General features: G+C 48.7%; 1 protein-coding gene across 23 annotated transcripts in view; it reads right to left on the reverse strand.

Moving 5' to 3' along the window:
* The window catches only part of UNC80 (unc-80 homolog, NALCN channel complex subunit), a 366,195-nt gene that overhangs the window by 324,703 nt on the left and 23,624 nt on the right, over positions 1–17,868 (reverse strand). For 21 of the 23 annotated variants that reach the window (XM_063933107.1, XM_063933119.1, XM_063933118.1 and 18 more), the window contains exons 3-11: positions 16,088–16,244; positions 14,620–14,915; positions 13,522–13,645; positions 13,179–13,252; positions 4,504–4,646; positions 4,164–4,425; positions 3,923–4,054; positions 3,471–3,687; positions 2,504–2,644 (exon numbers count right to left, since the gene is read on the reverse strand). In XM_063933107.1, coding sequence (XP_063789177.1) covers positions 2,504–2,644; positions 3,471–3,687; positions 3,923–4,054; positions 4,164–4,425; positions 4,504–4,646; positions 13,179–13,252; positions 13,522–13,645; positions 14,620–14,915; positions 16,088–16,244 — 1,546 coding nt within the window. The remainder of the gene's footprint in view (positions 1–2,503; positions 2,645–3,470; positions 3,688–3,922; positions 4,055–4,163; positions 4,426–4,503; positions 4,647–13,178; positions 13,253–13,521; positions 13,646–14,619; positions 14,916–16,087; positions 16,245–17,868) is intronic. The other 2 variants (XM_063933120.1, XM_063933105.1) reach the window with 1 other exon arrangement.

Genomic DNA, 17,868 nt, shown 5'->3' on the forward strand with positions numbered 1-17,868 from the left:
TTACATGTGCACCCCCCAGAATGAAATAATAGCACCCGCCCACTGCACAGTTACATGTGCACCCCCCAGAATGAAATAATAGCACCCGCCCACTGCACAGTTACATGTGCACCCCCCAGAATGAAATAATAGCACCCGCCCACTGCACAGCTACATGTGCACCCCCCAGAATGAAATAATAGCACCCACCCACTGCACAGTTACATGTGCGCCCCCCAGAATGAAATAATAGCACCCGCCCACTGCACAGTTACATGTGCACCCCCCAGAATGAAATAATAGCACCCGCCCACTGCACAGTTACATGTGCACCCCCCAGAATGAAATAATAGCACCCGCCCACTGCACAGTTACATGTGCACCCCCCAGAATGAAATAATAGCGCCCACCCACTGCACAGTTACATGTGCGCCCCCCAGAATGAAATAATAGCACCCGCCCACTGCACAGTTACATGTGCGCCCCCCAGAATGAAATAATAGCACCCGCCCACTGCACAGTTACATGTGCACCCCCCAGAATGAAATAATAGCACCCGCCCACTGCACAGTTACATGTGCACCCCCCAGAATGAAATAATAGCACCCGCCCACTGCACAGTTACATGTGCGCCCCCCAGAATGAAATAATAGCACCCGCCCACTGCACAGTTACATGTGCGCCCCCCAGAATGAAATAATAGCACCCGCCCACTGCACAGTTACATGTGCACCCCCCAGAATGAAATAATAGCACCCACCCACTGCACAGTTACATGTGCACCCCCCAGAATGAAATAATAGCACCCGCCCACTGCACAGTTACATGTGCACCCCCCAGAATGAAATAATAGCACCCGCCCACTGCACAGTTACATGTGCACCCCCCAGAATGAAATAATAGCACCCGCCCACTGCACAGTTACATGTGCACCCCCCAGAATGAAATAATAGCACCCGCCCACTGCACAGTTACATGTGCACCCCCCAGAATGAAATAATAGCACCCGCCCACTGCAGTTACATGTGCGCCCCCCAGAATGAAATAATAGCACCCGCCCACTGCACAGTTACATGTGCACCCCCCAGAATGAAATAATAGCACCCGCCCACTGCACAGTTACATGTGCACCCCCCAGAATGAAATAATAGCACCCGCCCACTGCACAGTTACATGTGCGCCCCCCAGAATGAAATAATAGCACCCGCCCACTGCACAGTTACATGTGCACCCCCCAGAATGAAATAATAGCACCCACCCACTGCAGTTACATGTGCACCCCCCAGAATGAAATAATAGCACCCGCCCACTGCACAGTTACATGTGCACCCCCCAGAATGAAATAATAGCACCCGCCCACTGCACAGTTACATGTGCACCCCCCAGAATGAAATAATAGCACCCGCCCACTGCACAGTTACATGTGCACCCCCCAGAATGAAATAATAGCACCCGCCCACTGCAGTTACATGTGCGCCCCCCAGAATGAAATAATAGCACCCGCCCACTGCACAGTTACATGTGCACCCCCCAGAATGAAATAATAGCACCCGCCCACTGCACAGTTACATGTGCACCCCCCAGAATGAAATAATAGCACCCGCCCACTGCACAGTTACATGTGCGCCCCCCAGAATGAAATAATAGCACCCGCCCACTGCAGTTACATGTGCACCCCCCAGAATGAAATAATAGCACCCGCCCACTGCAGTTACATGTGCACCCCCCAGAATGAAATAATAGCACCCGCCCACTGCACAGTTACATGTGCACCCCCCAGAATGAAATAATAGCACCCGCCCACTGCACAGTTACATGTGCACCCCCCAGAATGAAATAATAGCACCCGCCCACTGCACAGTTACATGTGCGCCCCCCAGAATGAAATAATAGCACCCGCCCACTGCAGTTACATGTGCACCCCCCAGAATGAAATAATAGCACCCACCCACTGCAGTTACATGTGCACCCCCCAGAATGAAATAATAGCACCCGCCCACTGCACAGTTACATGTGCACCCCCCAGAATGAAATAATAGCACCCGCCCACTGCACAGTTACATGTGCACCCCCCAGAATGAAATAATAGCACCCGCCCACTGCACAGTTACATGTGCACCCCCCAGAATGAAATAATAGCACCCGCCCACTGCAGTTACATGTGCGCCCCCCAGAATGAAATAATAGCACCCGCCCACTGCACAGTTACATGTGCACCCCCCAGAATGAAATAATAGCACCCGCCCACTGCACAGTTACATGTGCACCCCCCAGAATGAAATAATAGCACCCGCCCACTGCACAGTTACATGTGCGCCCCCCAGAATGAAATAATAGCACCCGCCCACTGCAGTTACATGTGCACCCCCCAGAATGAAATAATAGCACCCGCCCACTGCAGTTACATGTGCACCCCCCAGAATGAAATAATAGCACCCGCCCACTGCACAGTTACATGTGCGCCCCCCACCCCCCCTGATGGCGGCCCACACATCATTCATAAACGCTCAGACAGGTCACATACCTTCTTTAACTGTATTATCTCCGTGACTGTTGGAGTGGTCGGGGAGGTCTGTCAGCAACGTGTGATGGGAGTGAGAATGCCTTGCGCTCAGGCTCTCCATCTCTGTGGCCGTGTCCGAGCTCCCGCGCCTCGTGAATTTACCTGCGGCACAAGGACGTGGCAGCGATTATGAATGTGAACTCGACCATAATCTTGTGGTGCTTCAGGTGCCAACATGCCATATATCAATCGCACAAAACGCTGTGGGACTGGTACTAGCATGTAACACATGTAAGAGAGCGATAGCTCTGTCAGGTGTGGGTTGCTGCGTGCATGAAGATTCTTGCTCACCTGAATTCTATATCTGCCTCATGTGCCTCATGTACTCATGTATAAATAAGCCACACCCCCTTTTAAAAAATACGTTCCACTGTAAATCCATAAAAGAGTTAACAAAGGCAAAACAGACATAGACAGGGACAGAATGGGGGGCAAGAATTGTCCCAGGCATTTTTATTGCGGGCGCACCTAAAATGCGTGCGCACACTGCCATCACAAGGTGTGGCCATAGGTCACAGGGGCGTGCCGCCAGTCACGGTGGCACGCGTACCCTCACAGTCCTTCCCTGCTCCAGTATGCTGACCAAGCAGGGCGCCGGGATGTAAAGCTGCTCAGCCAGGCCTTCAGGGGGCTGGTACGACCCATCAGCCCTACTAGCATTTGCCAGATGGCCAGTCCACCCCTGCACCTAGATGTGAGATGTATCTCATGCAAATATTTCAATTAGTTTTAATTAAATGTTATATTTTTACATAACCATAAATATCCCACCCGCCTCGGCTACTAACCATCATTATTAATCCTACTGGATATATCAGGAAAGATAGATTGGAGCTGCAGCCGCTTCACAGTCCAAACACACATCTTTCAGATGGCTGCCATATAACAGCATACAATGCAGAGGCTGCCGTGTAGCCGCTAAACTCACCTAAGATTGTGGTCTGCCAGCCCCCTTTCTCAATAGTGCGCCTGTCCTCGCCAATACCAGAAATACTCCCAAAGGAAAACGTACTGCGGGTTGGGGATACGTCCAGGTGATCCTCGTGCAGCAGAAATGGCATCCCTATCCGGCGCTGCCGCTTCTTCCCATGGTGGTGGTACGGTATGGATCCCTTGCGCTCTCGATCGTCTCTTCGGGTTCTAAGCTGCAAATATTACAAATAATGGGAACGTTAATTGCAATTTCACTCTCTTTGGAGGGGAATATTTTTTTCCCCCATTGGAAGCAGCAGGTTACATTATGTAAGGCTTAGTATATTATTTTTAGGTTAACGAAAACAAGAAAACACTGTACAATAAAGTTGCAATGGAAAAGGTCCAACAGCCTCATGTATGTATGACGTGTCTATAAAAGTTGAGAGAGCCTGAGTCACATCTTACCCTCTTGAAAATGTTGATGCCAATGTCAGAGGAGAGATCCGGTACTGCAGATCTGCGAAGGTTGGTCAATGACACCTTGGCGTACGGCTCGGCGCCCAGAGACCTGTCTTCTTCATTGCACTTGGTCATGTCCTTTAAGTTGAAAAAAGATTTCCATGTGAAAATAGGGGCCTGCTGTATTATGTCTGACCTGTAATGAGATATAATAAAGTTTCTGAGATAACCTGGTTTCTGCTCTTACCTGGGTTTTATGGGTATTTACAAGGGAAGGAGCAGCTGCCACCATGGAGCTACTGCGAGGTCGCGGTAGAGGGGGCGCCTCAGGTTCAGGAGACTTCTCTGGTTTCTCTTCCAGCATGTGCCGCAGCCGATGCAGGTAGTACATGAGTGACCACTGCGTTCCTTCCTCCGACCAATGGGGCTGCAGAAGGCATCTCAGCACAGCCACATCAAAGTAAGTGGCATAGCGAGACTTCTGGCACGGTGGGATCACTAAAGACATTCTGAAAGTTGAACAAGAAAAGGATTAATGTCTCATCCCTAACGAAGCTATGGGGAATTGTGAGTATTCACAGCGTTACCTTGGAAAGTGGGGTCCTCTGTCCTGTGTTGTTTGGGAGGACGTACAGCCATCAAATGAGTTGGCCCTCTGGCAGCTGGATACAGTTGCTTGGGGAGAGATGGAGCCTTCTGGCTGCACCGCTTCTGACAGCACGTCATATCCCTGGCGTTACACAGGATGGCATTATATTTGCAAGATCAGGTAATCTCCCATTTTTGAGCAAGAAAAAAAAGGCAATTGGTTTCCCCCATTTTTACCATGGTAGTATACATTAATAGCGTAGGATTTAAATCACCAATTACAATTTTTGTCAAGACAATGGCAAAACCATATTTGACAAAAATTGGCGCTTTAAATCCTCTGGCAAAACCACAACTGCAGATCTGCTCTTCCTCTTCTGCAGTGTGGTCTGCTTTTCACCGCTGCACTAGCAGCACCTCGGAAACTAGGAATCCAACCATACTTTCACCGGTGCACTGGCAACACCGACATATGCCTGTTGGCAGAGAACATCTTCTATCTATCTTCATGCAGACTTGGACTTGAGCATCAATACACCTGTTTACAGGCACCCTGGTGATGATTACTAGAAGCTCACACTTGGGACCGGTGCCGAGTCCTGTTCTCTCAGGTGCCATGAGTAAGGTTAGAGCGGGCTGGGTTTCTAGCTTACAGCTCATTGGCCGCGATAGCTGCGGCTCTGCTGTAGTCGTCACCCTCATTTCTGTGTCGTTACCTGCTGATTAGGTTGCTTTTACCAGTCCCTGACCTTGGCCTGTTCCGGAATTAAGAGTTTGTCCTGACCAAGCACTGTCTAATAGTTACTGTCTGCTTGCAATCAGTCCTGACCCAGCATTGTCTAATAGTTCCAGTTTGGCGGACACCAGCATCATTGTCTAATAGTTATAGTCTGTTTACCGACAGCCCTGATCCAGCATTCTGTAATAGTTCCAGCTTGTCTGTAGCCAGCAGCATTATCTAATAGTTACGGGTTGTTTGCCACCAGCCCTGAACCAGCATTGTCTAATAGCTATGGTTTGTCTGCCACCAGCCCTGACCCTATTCTGTTTAATAGTTATTGTATGTTTACCACCAGCCCTGACCCAGCAATGTCTAATAATTACTGTCTGTCTGCCAGCGGCCCTGACTCACCAATGTGTAATAGTTACAGTTTGTCTGCCCCAGCCCTGACCCAGCTCTGTCAAATAATTAATGTATGTCTGCCTGACCTAGCCTTGTCTAATATGTACAGGCTGCCTGCCAGCAGATATTATCTAGCAATGTATTATCAACATTGTTGTCTGCTGCCAGTATTGCTCCCCACTAGAATTCCTCTATTATAGCAGCATCTCTGTATCCTGTCAGTAGTACTGAGTATTTGAACATCCTCTATAGTTTCCTGTTTATCATTTAAACTGCAATAACACCTTTCTGGAGTGATAAGCTTCTATTTCTTAGAGTTGAAGACTTAAGGGGGGTACTCACTGAGCGATAATCTAAGCAATCTGACATTGCTTAGATTTTAAGCATGATCGCTCTGTGTGTACCCCCTACAGCGATAGCGATGCGCAGCCCCGCGCATCGCTATTGCTGGTGCTAGATTGGCCTGTCATGCAGGCCAATCTAGCAGGTCGCTCATTTCACCCGCTGGGTGAAATGAGCGCCCCGTCTCCCCCCGAACGCTCAGCACAGATCGCGCTGTACTGAGCGCCGGGAGAGATGTGTGCTGAGCGGTTCACTCAGCACACATCTCTCCCACATAGGCCCGTGAATACGAGCCTTTAAGGGCATCTAAGTACCGGTAGCTGCACCTAGATTTATGGAAATGTGGCTTGTTAAAGGGAAAATAGCAAGCAACTTTGCACCTTGGCGCAGCCATGCTGCACTGCTGTTGGGGCAAATGTAACATGTACAGAGAGATCTATATTTGGGAGGGGCATGTCCGAACACACATTTAAATTGCAGTATAATAATAAGGCTGTCCAGCATGTGTGGGCTACATGCAGAAGCAGCCAGTATTTACCCCGCATGCAGAAAAAATAAACATATTTACACCCCTTGCATTGCAACTAGTTTTTGACAGTTGTACTTTAACATCACAATCTATTCCAACAAATATTGTAAAATCAATTACAAAATTAAACAACATTCCACCTTGTTTCTACCTGAGACCTGCAATACAGGAAAAAGATAAGCCTTGGCCAAACAACTCAAATATATATCCAATGTGATTACAAGAAAACCATCGTAATTATCACAACACAGGGGGTGATTCCGAGTTGTTCGCTCGCTAGCTGCTTTTAGCAGCATTGCACACGCTAGGCCGCCGCCCTCTGGGAGTGTATCTTAGCTTAGCAGAATAGCGAACGAAAGATTAGCAGAATTGCGAATAGAAATTTCTTAGCAGTTTCTGAGTAGCTCGAGACTTACTCACAAATAGCGATCAGTTCAGTCAGTTTCGTTCCTGGTTTGACGTCACAAACACGCCCTGCGTTCGGCCAGCCACTCCCCCGTTTCTCCAGACACTCCCGCGTTTTTCCCTGACACGCCTGCGTTTTTCCGCACACTCCCAGAAAACGGCCAGTTTCCGCCCAGAAACACCCACTTCCTGTCAATCACACTCCGATCACTTCAACGATGAAAAATCTTCGTTCGGGCGTGAGTAAATTTACTAAGTTTTGTGTTAAAATACTGCGTACCATGCGCATGCGCATTTTTGCCTTAATCGCTCCGTTGCGAAAATCGGCAACGAGCAAACAACTCGGAATGACCCCCATAGGGCCTAATTCAGACCTGATCGCTCCTCTGTGTTTATGCAGAGGTCTGCGATCAGATAGCCGCCGCCCATAGGGGTAAATTTACTAAGATGGGAGTTCTATTTAAGATAGGATGTTGCCCATAGCAACCAATCAGATTTCAAGTATTATCTTCTAGAAGGTGCCAGATAAATGAGAAGTAGAATCTGATTAGTTGCTATGGGCAACATCCCATCTTAAATAGAACTCCCATCTTAGTAAATTTACCCCATAGAGCAGCCGTGGCCAACCTGTGGCTCTTGAGCCGCATGCGGCTCTTTCTTTATTCAAATGTGGCTCCCGACACTCAGTCACCTGACCACAACAGATCCTGAAAACAGCGATTGAAAACTGAGGGAGCCAGATACTGGGCTGTAGTGATACAGGAGGGTGCTGGCTGGAGTGACACAGGAGGGTGCTGGTAAGAGTGACACATGGGGTAGCTGGCTGGAGTGACACAGGAGGGTGCTGGTAAGAGTGACACATGGGGTAGCTGGCTGGAGTGACACAGGAGGGTGCTGGTAAGAGTGACACATGGGGTAGCTGGCTGGAGTGACACAGGAGGGTGCTGGTAAGAGTGACACATGGGGGAGCTGGCTGGAGTGACACAGGAGGGTGCTGGTAAGAGTGACACAAGGGGGAGCTGGCTGGAGTGACAAAGGAGAATCCTGGCAGGATAGACACAATGGGGGGCTGACTGGAGTGACACATGGGGGAGCTGGCTGGAGTGACACAGGAGGGTGCTGGTAAGAGTGACACATGGGGTAGCTGGCTGGAGTGACACAGGAGGGTGCTGGTAAGAGTGACACAATGGGGAGCTGACTGGAGTTACAAAGGAGAATCCTGGCAGGAGAGACACAATGGGGGGCTGACTGGAGTGACACATGGAGTTGCTGAAGTGTATTATGTGAATATGGCTTTTTCAATATATTTTATGTGGATCTGGATTTTTCAATTATTTTATGTGTAAGTGTCTTTTTCATTGTCTTTTATACCAGGGACGTGGCCTAGCAGGCACAAGGTCACACCCCATTTTTGCACACTCGCCTTCGGCTTGATGTCGGCTCTTTGATGTACCTAACAAGATTTTTTGTCTCTTTGTCTCTGACTGGTTGGCCACCCTTGCCATAGAGAGTGAAAACCTGCACCCGTGCAAGTGTGCGAATGCATGTGTACGCCGTGCGAAAACTTTGCCAGACAGCGGACATCTGCAAATCCGTTTGCAACTCACTCACCATCTAATGTTTTTTCCAGTCTGTGCAGTCTGTGCGTAGCCCAGGACTTACTCCTACAGTGCGATACAAATAGGCTGATTGGGGCCGGAGTGACGTCACACACAGGGCTGGCGCTACCCGCTCAGCAAAGGGATGCAAAGCAGGTAGGCGCCAGGGTTGGAGAGGCGCTCTCCCTGCTTTGCATCCCCGCTGCTGCGCCTGGTCCCCTGCTGCTGCTGCCGGCTGCTGTGCCTGTCACACTGTTTGACAGGCAGCGGCGCCGGCAGCATGAAGCTTCCCCCTACCCCCCCGACAGTAGTCCAGTGTCTGTGTGTGTCTAGCCCGAAAAAGGGGTGGGGCTTATCAGCGCTGAGGGGCGGAGCTACACGGGGCCATAGCCATGCTGCAGAGGAAGACAGAAGGCAGAATACAGAGCCAACCAGCCAGATGGTGAGTTGAGGGAGAGTTAGTGAGAAAGTGTGTGTGTGTGTATCTACAGAATGTGTGTATTTGTACTGTATGTGTGTAATGTATGTATAGTATGTGTGCTGTGTATGTATATGTGGTATATGTGTGACTGTGCAGCATAATGTGTGTAAGCGTCACTGGTACAGAGGGCGTTGCGTGTGTAAGTGTCACTGGTACAGGGGGAGTTACGTGTGCAAGCGTCACTGGTACAGGGGGCGTCGCGTGTGTAAGCGTCACTGGTACAGGGGGCGTCGTGTGTGTAAGCGTCACTGGTACAGGGGGCGTTACGTGTGCAAGCGTCACTGGTACAGGGGGCGTTGCGTGTGTAAGTGTCACTGGTACAGGGGGAGTTACGTGTGTAAGTGTCACTGGTACAGGGGGAGTTACGTGTGTAAGCGTCACTGGTACAGGGGGAGTTACGTGTGTAAGCGTCACTGGTACAGGGGGAGTTACGTGTGTAAGCGTCACTGGTACAGGGGGAGTTACGTGTGTAAGCGTCACTGGTACAGGGGGAGTTACGTGTGTAAGCGTCACTGGTACAGAGGGAGTTACGTGTGTAAGCGTCACTGGTACAGAGGGCGTTGCGTGTGTAAGTGTCACTGGTACAGAGGGAGTTACGTGTGTAAGCGTCACTGTTGCAGGGGGAGTTACGTGTGTAAGCGTCACTGTTGCAGGGGGTGTAACGTGTGTAAGCGTCACTGGTACAGGGGGAGTTACGTGTGTAAGCGTCACTGGTACAGGGGGAGTTACGTGTGTAAGCGTCACTGGTACAGGGGGAGTTACGTGTGTAAGCGTCACTGTTGCAGGGGGAGTTACGTGTGTAAGCGTCACTGGTACAGGGGGAGTTACGTGTGTAAGCGTCACTGGTACAGAGGGCGTTGCGTGTGTAAGTGTCACTGGTACAGAGGGAGTTACGTGTGTAAGCGTCACTGGTACAGGGGGAGTTACGTGTGTAAGCGTCACTGTTGCAGGGGGAGTTACGTGTGTAAGCGTCACTGTTGCAGGGGGTGTAACGTGTGTAAGCGTCACTGTTGCAGGGGGTGTAACGTGTGTAAGCGTCACTGGTACAGGGGGCGTTGCGTGTGTAAGTGTCACTGGTACAGGGGGCGTTGCGTGTGTAAGCATCACTGCTACAGGGGGTGTAACGTGTGTAAGCGTCACTGGTACAGGGGGAGTTACGTGTGTAAGCGTCACTGTTGCAGGGGGAGTTACGTGTGTAAGCGTCACTGTTGCAGGGGGAGTTACGTGTGTAAGCGTCACTGGTACAGGGGGAGTTACGTGTGTAAGCGTCACTGGTACAGAGGGCGTTGCGTGTGTAAGTGTCACTGGTACAGAGGGAGTTACGTGTGTAAGCGTCACTGGTACAGGGGGAGTTACGTGTGTAAGCGTCACTGGTACAGGGGGAGTTACGTGTGTAAGCGTCACTGTTGCAGGGGGAGTTACGTGTGTAAGCGTCACTGGTACAGGGGGAGTTACGTGTGTAAGCGTCACTGGTACAGGGGGAGTTACGTGTGTAAGCGTCACTGTTGCAGGGGGAGTTACGTGTGTAAGCGTCACTGGTACAGGGGGAGTTACGTGTGTAAGCGTCACTGGTACAGAGGGCGTTGCGTGTGTAAGTGTCACTGGTACAGAGGGAGTTACGTGTGTAAGCGTCACTGGTACAGGGGGAGTTACGTGTGTAAGCGTCACTGTTGCAGGGGGAGTTACGTGTGTAAGCGTCACTGTTGCAGGGGGTGTAACGTGTGTAAGCGTCACTGTTGCAGGGGGTGTAACGTGTGTAAGCGTCACTGGTACAGGGGGCGTTGCGTGTGTAAGTGTCACTGGTACAGGGGGCGTTGCGTGTGTAAGCATCACTGCTACAGGGGGTGTAACGTGTGTAAGCGTCACTGGTACAGGGGGAGTTACGTGTGTAAGCGTCACTGTTGCAGGGGGAGTTACGTGTGTAAGCGTCACTGTTGCAGGGGGAGTTACGTGTGTAAGCGTCACTGGTACAGGGGGAGTTACGTGTGTAAGCGTCACTGGTACAGAGGGCGTTGCGTGTGTAAGTGTCACTGGTACAGAGGGAGTTACGTGTGTAAGCGTCACTGTTGCAGGGGGAGTTACGTGTGTAAGCGTCACTGTTGCAGGGGGAGTTACGTGTGTAAGCGTCACTGTTGCAGGGGGTGTAACGTGTGTAAGCGTCACTGGTACAGAGGGCGTTGCGTGTGTAAGTGTCACTGGTACAGGGGGAGTTACGTGTGTAAGCGTCACTGTTGCAGGGGGAGTTACGTGTGTAAGCGTCACTGGTACAGAGGGCGTTGCGTGTGTAAGTGTCACTGGTACAGAGGGAGTTACGTGTGTAAGCGTCACTGTTGCAGGGGGAGTTACGTGTGTAAGCGTCACTGTTGCAGGGGGAGTTACGTGTGTAAGCGTCACTGTTGCAGGGGGAGTTACGTGTGTAAGCGTCACTGTTGCAGGGGGTGTAACGTGTGTAAGCGTCACTGGTACAGAGGGCGTTGCGTGTGTAAGTGTCACTGGTACAGGGGGAGTTACGTGTGTAAGCGTCACTGTTGCAGGGGGAGTTACGTGTGTAAGCGTCACTGTTGCAGGGGGAGTTACGTGTGTAAGCGTCACTGTTGCAGGGGGAGTTACGTGTGTAAGTGTCACTGTTGCAGGGGGTGTAACGTGTGTAAGTGTCACTGGTACAGGGGGCGTTGCGTGTGTAAGTGTCACTGGTACAGAGGGAGTTACGTGTGTAAGCGTCACTGTTGCAGGGGGAGTTACGTGTGTAAGCGTCACTGTTGCAGGGGGTGTAACGTGTGTAAGCGTCACTGTTGCAGGGGGTGTAACGTGTGTAAGCGTCACTGGTACAGAGGGCGTTGCGTGTGTAAGTGTCACTGGTACAGAGGGAGTTACGTGTGTAAGCGTCACTGGTACAGGGGGAGTTACGTGTGTAAGCGTCACTGTTGCAGGGGGAGTTACGTGTGTAAGCGTCACTGTTGCAGGGGGTGTAACGTGTGTAAGCGTCACTGTTGCAGGGGGTGTAACGTGTGTAAGCGTCACTGGTACAGGGGGCGTTGCGTGTGTAAGTGTCACTGGTACAGGGGGCGTTGCGTGTGTAAGCATCACTGCTGCAGGGGGAGTTACGTGTGTAAGCGTCACTGGTACAGGGGGCGTTGCGTGTGTAAGCATCACTGCTGCAGGGGGCGTTACGTATGTAAGCGTCACTGTTGCAGGGGGTGTAACGTGTGTAAGCGTCACTGTTGCAGGGGGTGTAACGTGTGTAAGCGTCACTGTTGCAGGGGGTGTAACGTGTGTAAGCGTCACTGTTGCAGGGGGAGTTACGTGTGTAAGTGCCACTACTACAGGGGGCGTTGTGCATAAGTGGAACTACCACAGGGGGAGTTACGTGTGTAAGTGCCACTACTACAGGGGGCGTTGTGCATAAGTGGAACTACCACAGGGGGCGTTACATGTGTAAGTGCCACTACTACAGGGGGCGTTGTGCATAAGTGGAACTACCACAGGGGGCGTTATGTGTGTAAGTGCCACTACTACAGGGGGCGTTGTGCATAAGTGGAACTACCACAGGGGGCGTTATGTGTGTAAGTGCCACTACTACAGGGGGCGTTGTGCATAAGTGGAACTACCACAGGGGGCGTTACATGTGTAAGTGCCACTACTACAGGGGGCGTTGTGCATAAGTGGAACTACCACAGGGGGCGTTATGTGTGTAAGTGCCACTACTACAGGGAGCATTATGTGTAAAAGCATTATGTGCGCTGTCTTTTTGTAAAGTATGGGAGGGCGCAAATTTATAGTTTGCAGGGGGGCGCCGAACACCCTAGCACCAGCCTTGGTAACACACCCTCCCTGAAAACGCTTGGGAGCACCTGTGTTTTTCCTGACACTCCTGGAAAACGTCCAGTTAATACCCACAAATGTCCGCTCCCTGTCAGTCAGCCTGCGTTCGCCTAGCTATAAAAAGAACCCGCAGGATTTTTTCACTGTTTGGCAATCCGTACACATGCGCAGTCAATCGATAATCGGCCGCTGTGCGAATTTGCACGACAGCGATCAGGTCTGAATTAGGCCCATGATTTCAAGATTAGATTGAAATGTATAAGCTGTGTGTTTATGCATTCACTATTTATTTTCCATTCATGACATTGTCTCGTGAGATTTATTAATAATAGTGGTGAAAAAAATCTTCTACAAATAAAACAAGTACATTGTACCTGTTTGTGCCCAGTATACGGCTTCGGAGAATCCACCCCTTGGTTCTGACTGTTGGAAGTAGAACTTCTTTTTGCTGAAATTCAGAGTTGGAAGTTACATGTGTGCATTGCACTGTGCACACTACCATACTGCGCAGCACAGTACAGACTTTAACACTTTAGAACGGTGATTCCCAATTCCAGTCTTTAGGGAACCCTAACGGCTTTAGAACAACTTTACAAACCAGCGTTTTTAATTTAGATGATTGACAAAGAATTAAGCCATTATTAAATTACAGGTTAAGGTCTGGCGAGTGACTGAAATGTAAGCCACTTCCACAGTACATAACTTTGAGAAAGGTACCTGTGATGATGTTCCGGATTGGTTTCACCAGCGCTGTGAAAGCTGGAACCTCAGGATGCCTGTGTTCCCACATTGGCTGCCAAATCACCAGTCCACTTGCCAAGCGGAAAGTCAAATCTGATTCCTGGAAGAATTAGCTAATTGTCAGTAATACTGGCATGGATCACTTACTTATTCTTTTTTGCTGGTTAATAAAAAACCCTTATAGGTGAAAATAGATTCCTCTGCTAATAACCACATCTGTAATAGCACATGTTGCCCTTTCCCCTTACTATGTAAGCCCGTACGGGCAGGGCCCTCCTCCCGCTTGTTCTGTCCTAGCACTACCCATGTCAGCTCCCTTGACTCCTTTCCCCCTTCATTGACTGACTCAGTCTGCTCGGCCAAACGTTGGGTACAGGCGCTCTGAGTACCGAATCTCTTCTCACCCATGACCAGCATGTGGTGTGATATAAATGTATGGTACTTATGCTATGTACGTGGGATCCGGTCTCTAAGTCGATAGTAACTAGGTCGACAGGGTGTCTAGGTCGACAGGGTCTTTAGGTCGACATGTTCTAGGTCGACAGGTCAAAAGGTTGGCATGAGTTTTTCACAATTTTTTTCTTTTTTTGAACCTTTTCATACTTAACGATCCACGTGGACTACGATTGGAACGGTAATCTGTGCCGAGTGAAGCGGTAGCGGAGCGAAGGCACCTTGTCCGAAGCATGGCGAGCGAAGCGAGCATGCGAGGGGACGCGGTGCACTAACTGGGGATCCCGGTCACTCTACGAAGAAAACGACACCAAAATAACATAAAAAACTCATGTCGACCTTTTGACCTGTCGACCTAGAACATGTCGACCTAAAGACCCTGTCGACCTAGACACCCTGTCGACCTAGTTACTGTCGACCAATAGTGGTCGACCTAGACAATGTCGACCTAGTTACTGTCGACCTTCAATACCACACCCATGTACGTATGCTATGGTCTGCCATTGTCTACTGTATTTATGCGCTGATACCGTTACTGTTTTCTCAGATTACCCTGTACGGCGCTGACCACACTTTGTGCCACCTTATACATAAAAGCAAATTACAATTACGACTACTCACTTTAATCCTGTGGACCAGAGGTGCGAACAGAAAAACGAAGAGTTCGACGGTGGCCATGGAATTCTGTAGGAATTTCCTCCGAATGTTCTCATCTTCCTCATTAGTGTTGCTTTGCCTGGACAGACGAGGAGAGCCTTGGTTTTCTTGGTGGATAAAAGCGCTACTGCCTCCTCCCCAGCTGGAGCTTCGGTCAGTGCCAAACCGATCGTTACTGCAATCCTGAGGGGCTTCCAGGAGCATCCAATGGAGAGTGTGTAGCAGCTTAGTTTCGGCAACGCCAAGCTTATCCTGGTGCCCTGTGTTCAAAGTGATACTATAGCTACAGTACCATACCAGGACCATCAAAGTACATTGCAGGGAGGCAATTATAAAGTGTAACTCTAGGGCGCACAAACTTTTTTGGACTGGGGGGTGCATTCAAACTCATTTGAATGGGCCACAGTGCAACTTAAACTGGGAGCTATACTGTAGGGGGGGAGGGAGATATAGGGGGAAATTTACCAAGAATCATAGGGGTAAATTTACTAAGATGGGAGTTCTATTAATGATGAGATGTTGCCCATAGCGACCAATCAGATTCCAGGTATTATCTTCTAGAAGGTGCTACATAAATGAGAAGTAGAATCTGATTGGTTGCTATGGGTAACATTTCATCTTAAACAGAATTCCCTTCTTAGTAAATTTACCCCATAGTTGGCAGTTTTAATTATGACAGGCACAACGCTTCATGTAACTATAAATGGAGGACATGTCATAAAATAATAAGTTTGCCCCCATTATAAATAATTATTGCCATGTAATTAAGTATATTAAGTAAGATGACCCCTTAAAATAACGTTAACATCATATTGCCTCTTGTCTTTTAATTTCCCTTTGTCATTTCATTAAAAATTTTAGGTATTTTTCTACATTGTAATCTTATCCTTGTTTATGTCATGAAATGTATCCTACACTGCTGGACATGTGTACGTATCTTTAAATAAAGAATATATATAATATATAAAGAATATATATAAAAATATATAAAACATATAAAAAAAAATCATATTGCCTCCCTAATAAATCCATATAATGATTTTGCCCCCATAAGAGAAATAATTGTTTTTACCCCCTTATTCTATAAATAGTAACTGACCTCATAATCACAAAGTGCGTTGTGCCTCCTCTTATGGCCCGAATGGCCAGATAGTTAACACTTACTGGGGTGTCTATAAGGGGTCCAGGGTGTGTGGTGCATATAGGCCCACACTGCACACTCTGCAGCCATAAATTATGGACGCCATATTCCTGTGCATGCACTGTAGACTCTAGCACACAACTGTGCCATAAGAGAGAAGAGAGCCGGCACGGAGATAGCACTTGAGCCCCCTCCTTTCTCTGTACCTTGATAAGAGACCTAGTACAGAAACAGAACTTCTGAGTTGCCTAAGACTTTTAAAACTTGACTTTCAGTTGAGCAAGTACCAACCTAATTTGTTCCTGTTGGAGAGCAGCGTGGCCGTGCAATGCAACACATGCGGTAGGGCAGCTTGGACCAACTCCCATCTGGAGATGCTCTGGATAGCCTCAGAGAGGGCAGGAGAGAGGCCGTGTAGCTTGTTCTCAACAAGGACTCTTTCAAATGACTTGTATGGAAAATAAAATGAGAGGAGACATACAATTACTGTTTGCACCTCAAGCAATTTATGTTACTTGAATCATTTAAAGCAAAAAGTCACTGTTCTTTTCATACCTAGCTTTCATAGACTCAAACGTGTTCATGTTGACCACATCTCAGCCACCCTTCATTAAGGTGGGACTGGCCCACAGGAGTACAGGGGAAATCCCCAGTGGGCCCCACTGCCTGAGGGCCCATCCCCTCCTTTAGGGATCAGGTTCCAGACAGTGCACTTGCATTATACATTGTTACTCTAGTAGAGAATCAGTTACCTTCAAGAACAGGAACATGGATGAACATGGGTGCTTGGGTCACCTCTATAGAAATGACAGCAAGATTCACCAGCCTGCCAATCAAAGTGCGCGGTCATAACACACCCCTGTCGCCTCCTCTTGTTGGCTATTGGCTTTAGGATAATGAGCTCATTTCCAGCCAGTTAATGGATTGGCATTGTAGCTCTACATTCATCCAGTAGCCTACAATGAAGCTATCCCAGTGGTAAGAGCTTACATTTTTTTACCTTTTATTTTTACATTGACTTGTATTTTGTCTTTCCTAGACCTAACGCTGTTCTCATTGAGCTTTAGACACTGGCTGGACAGTACCGGGGTCCTCTATCACATATACAGTGCACTGGTGTGGTAGGTAGAGATGATCACCATCACTTGCTTAATTATTATACCTACGTTGCATTATACTGCATTCCCGGGACTGTTGTTTTCATTACAGTGAAGCGATCTGGTACATTATCATGCATGCACTATATTACATACTTGCTTACTCTCCCGCAACTTGCGGGAGACTCCCAATTTTTTGAGTAGTCCTCCGCACCCACGGAAGAGTTGCCAGATCTCCCACATCCCATACGCTTCCCAGAGAAGCGGGCAGGATGAGAAGATTATACCCGGTATTTGCAGCTGCGTATGGTGGGGTTGGAGCTAAATGACACATAATCGCTTCATTTAGCCCCTCCTCTTGCCATGAGCAGGCGGAACCTAGTGACGTGACAGTCCAGCTCTGCCCCTCCGAAGTGACCCACAAAGTCTCCTCTCTGAGCTTCTCCTGGATAGGATTAGCAACCAGCGGGCAGCGGTCGGCTGCGCAGCCAGCCTGAGATACCATTCTCGCCCCCTGTATATCCCAAAGTGCATTATATATATCATTGGAGCACTAATAAGAACTTTAACATTTTTGCCGGTTAGAACGGGAACCAGTGGACTGTGCAATATAATACGTGTGTGTTTGGATACAGTTTGATTACAATCAGTTTCTCTGAGATTAACAATAATCAGCTGCAGCAAACCCTGTAATTTGGGCACAATCATTTATATTTAAACAGGAATCCTATATTGGATACACTTGCAAGCAGCTGTATTTATCAGATTTATTTATTTATTAACTATTTATTTATTAACAGTTTCTTATATAGCGCAGCAAATTCTGGACACAATGATAAGACAAAACTGGGTTCAACCAGTTTGAGCGAATAAGCCTGTTGGATAGTGAGTTTTATCCAATGCGCAGTGATTTGCTTCGAAGCAGGACACCCAATCTTGGTGGCCTCATACAAAACAAAAGAGCATCTGACTTCC

This window comes from Pseudophryne corroboree, chromosome 7, assembly GCF_028390025.1.
Source record: "Pseudophryne corroboree isolate aPseCor3 chromosome 7, aPseCor3.hap2, whole genome shotgun sequence".
Classification (NCBI taxonomy): domain Eukaryota; kingdom Metazoa; phylum Chordata; class Amphibia; order Anura; family Myobatrachidae; genus Pseudophryne; species Pseudophryne corroboree.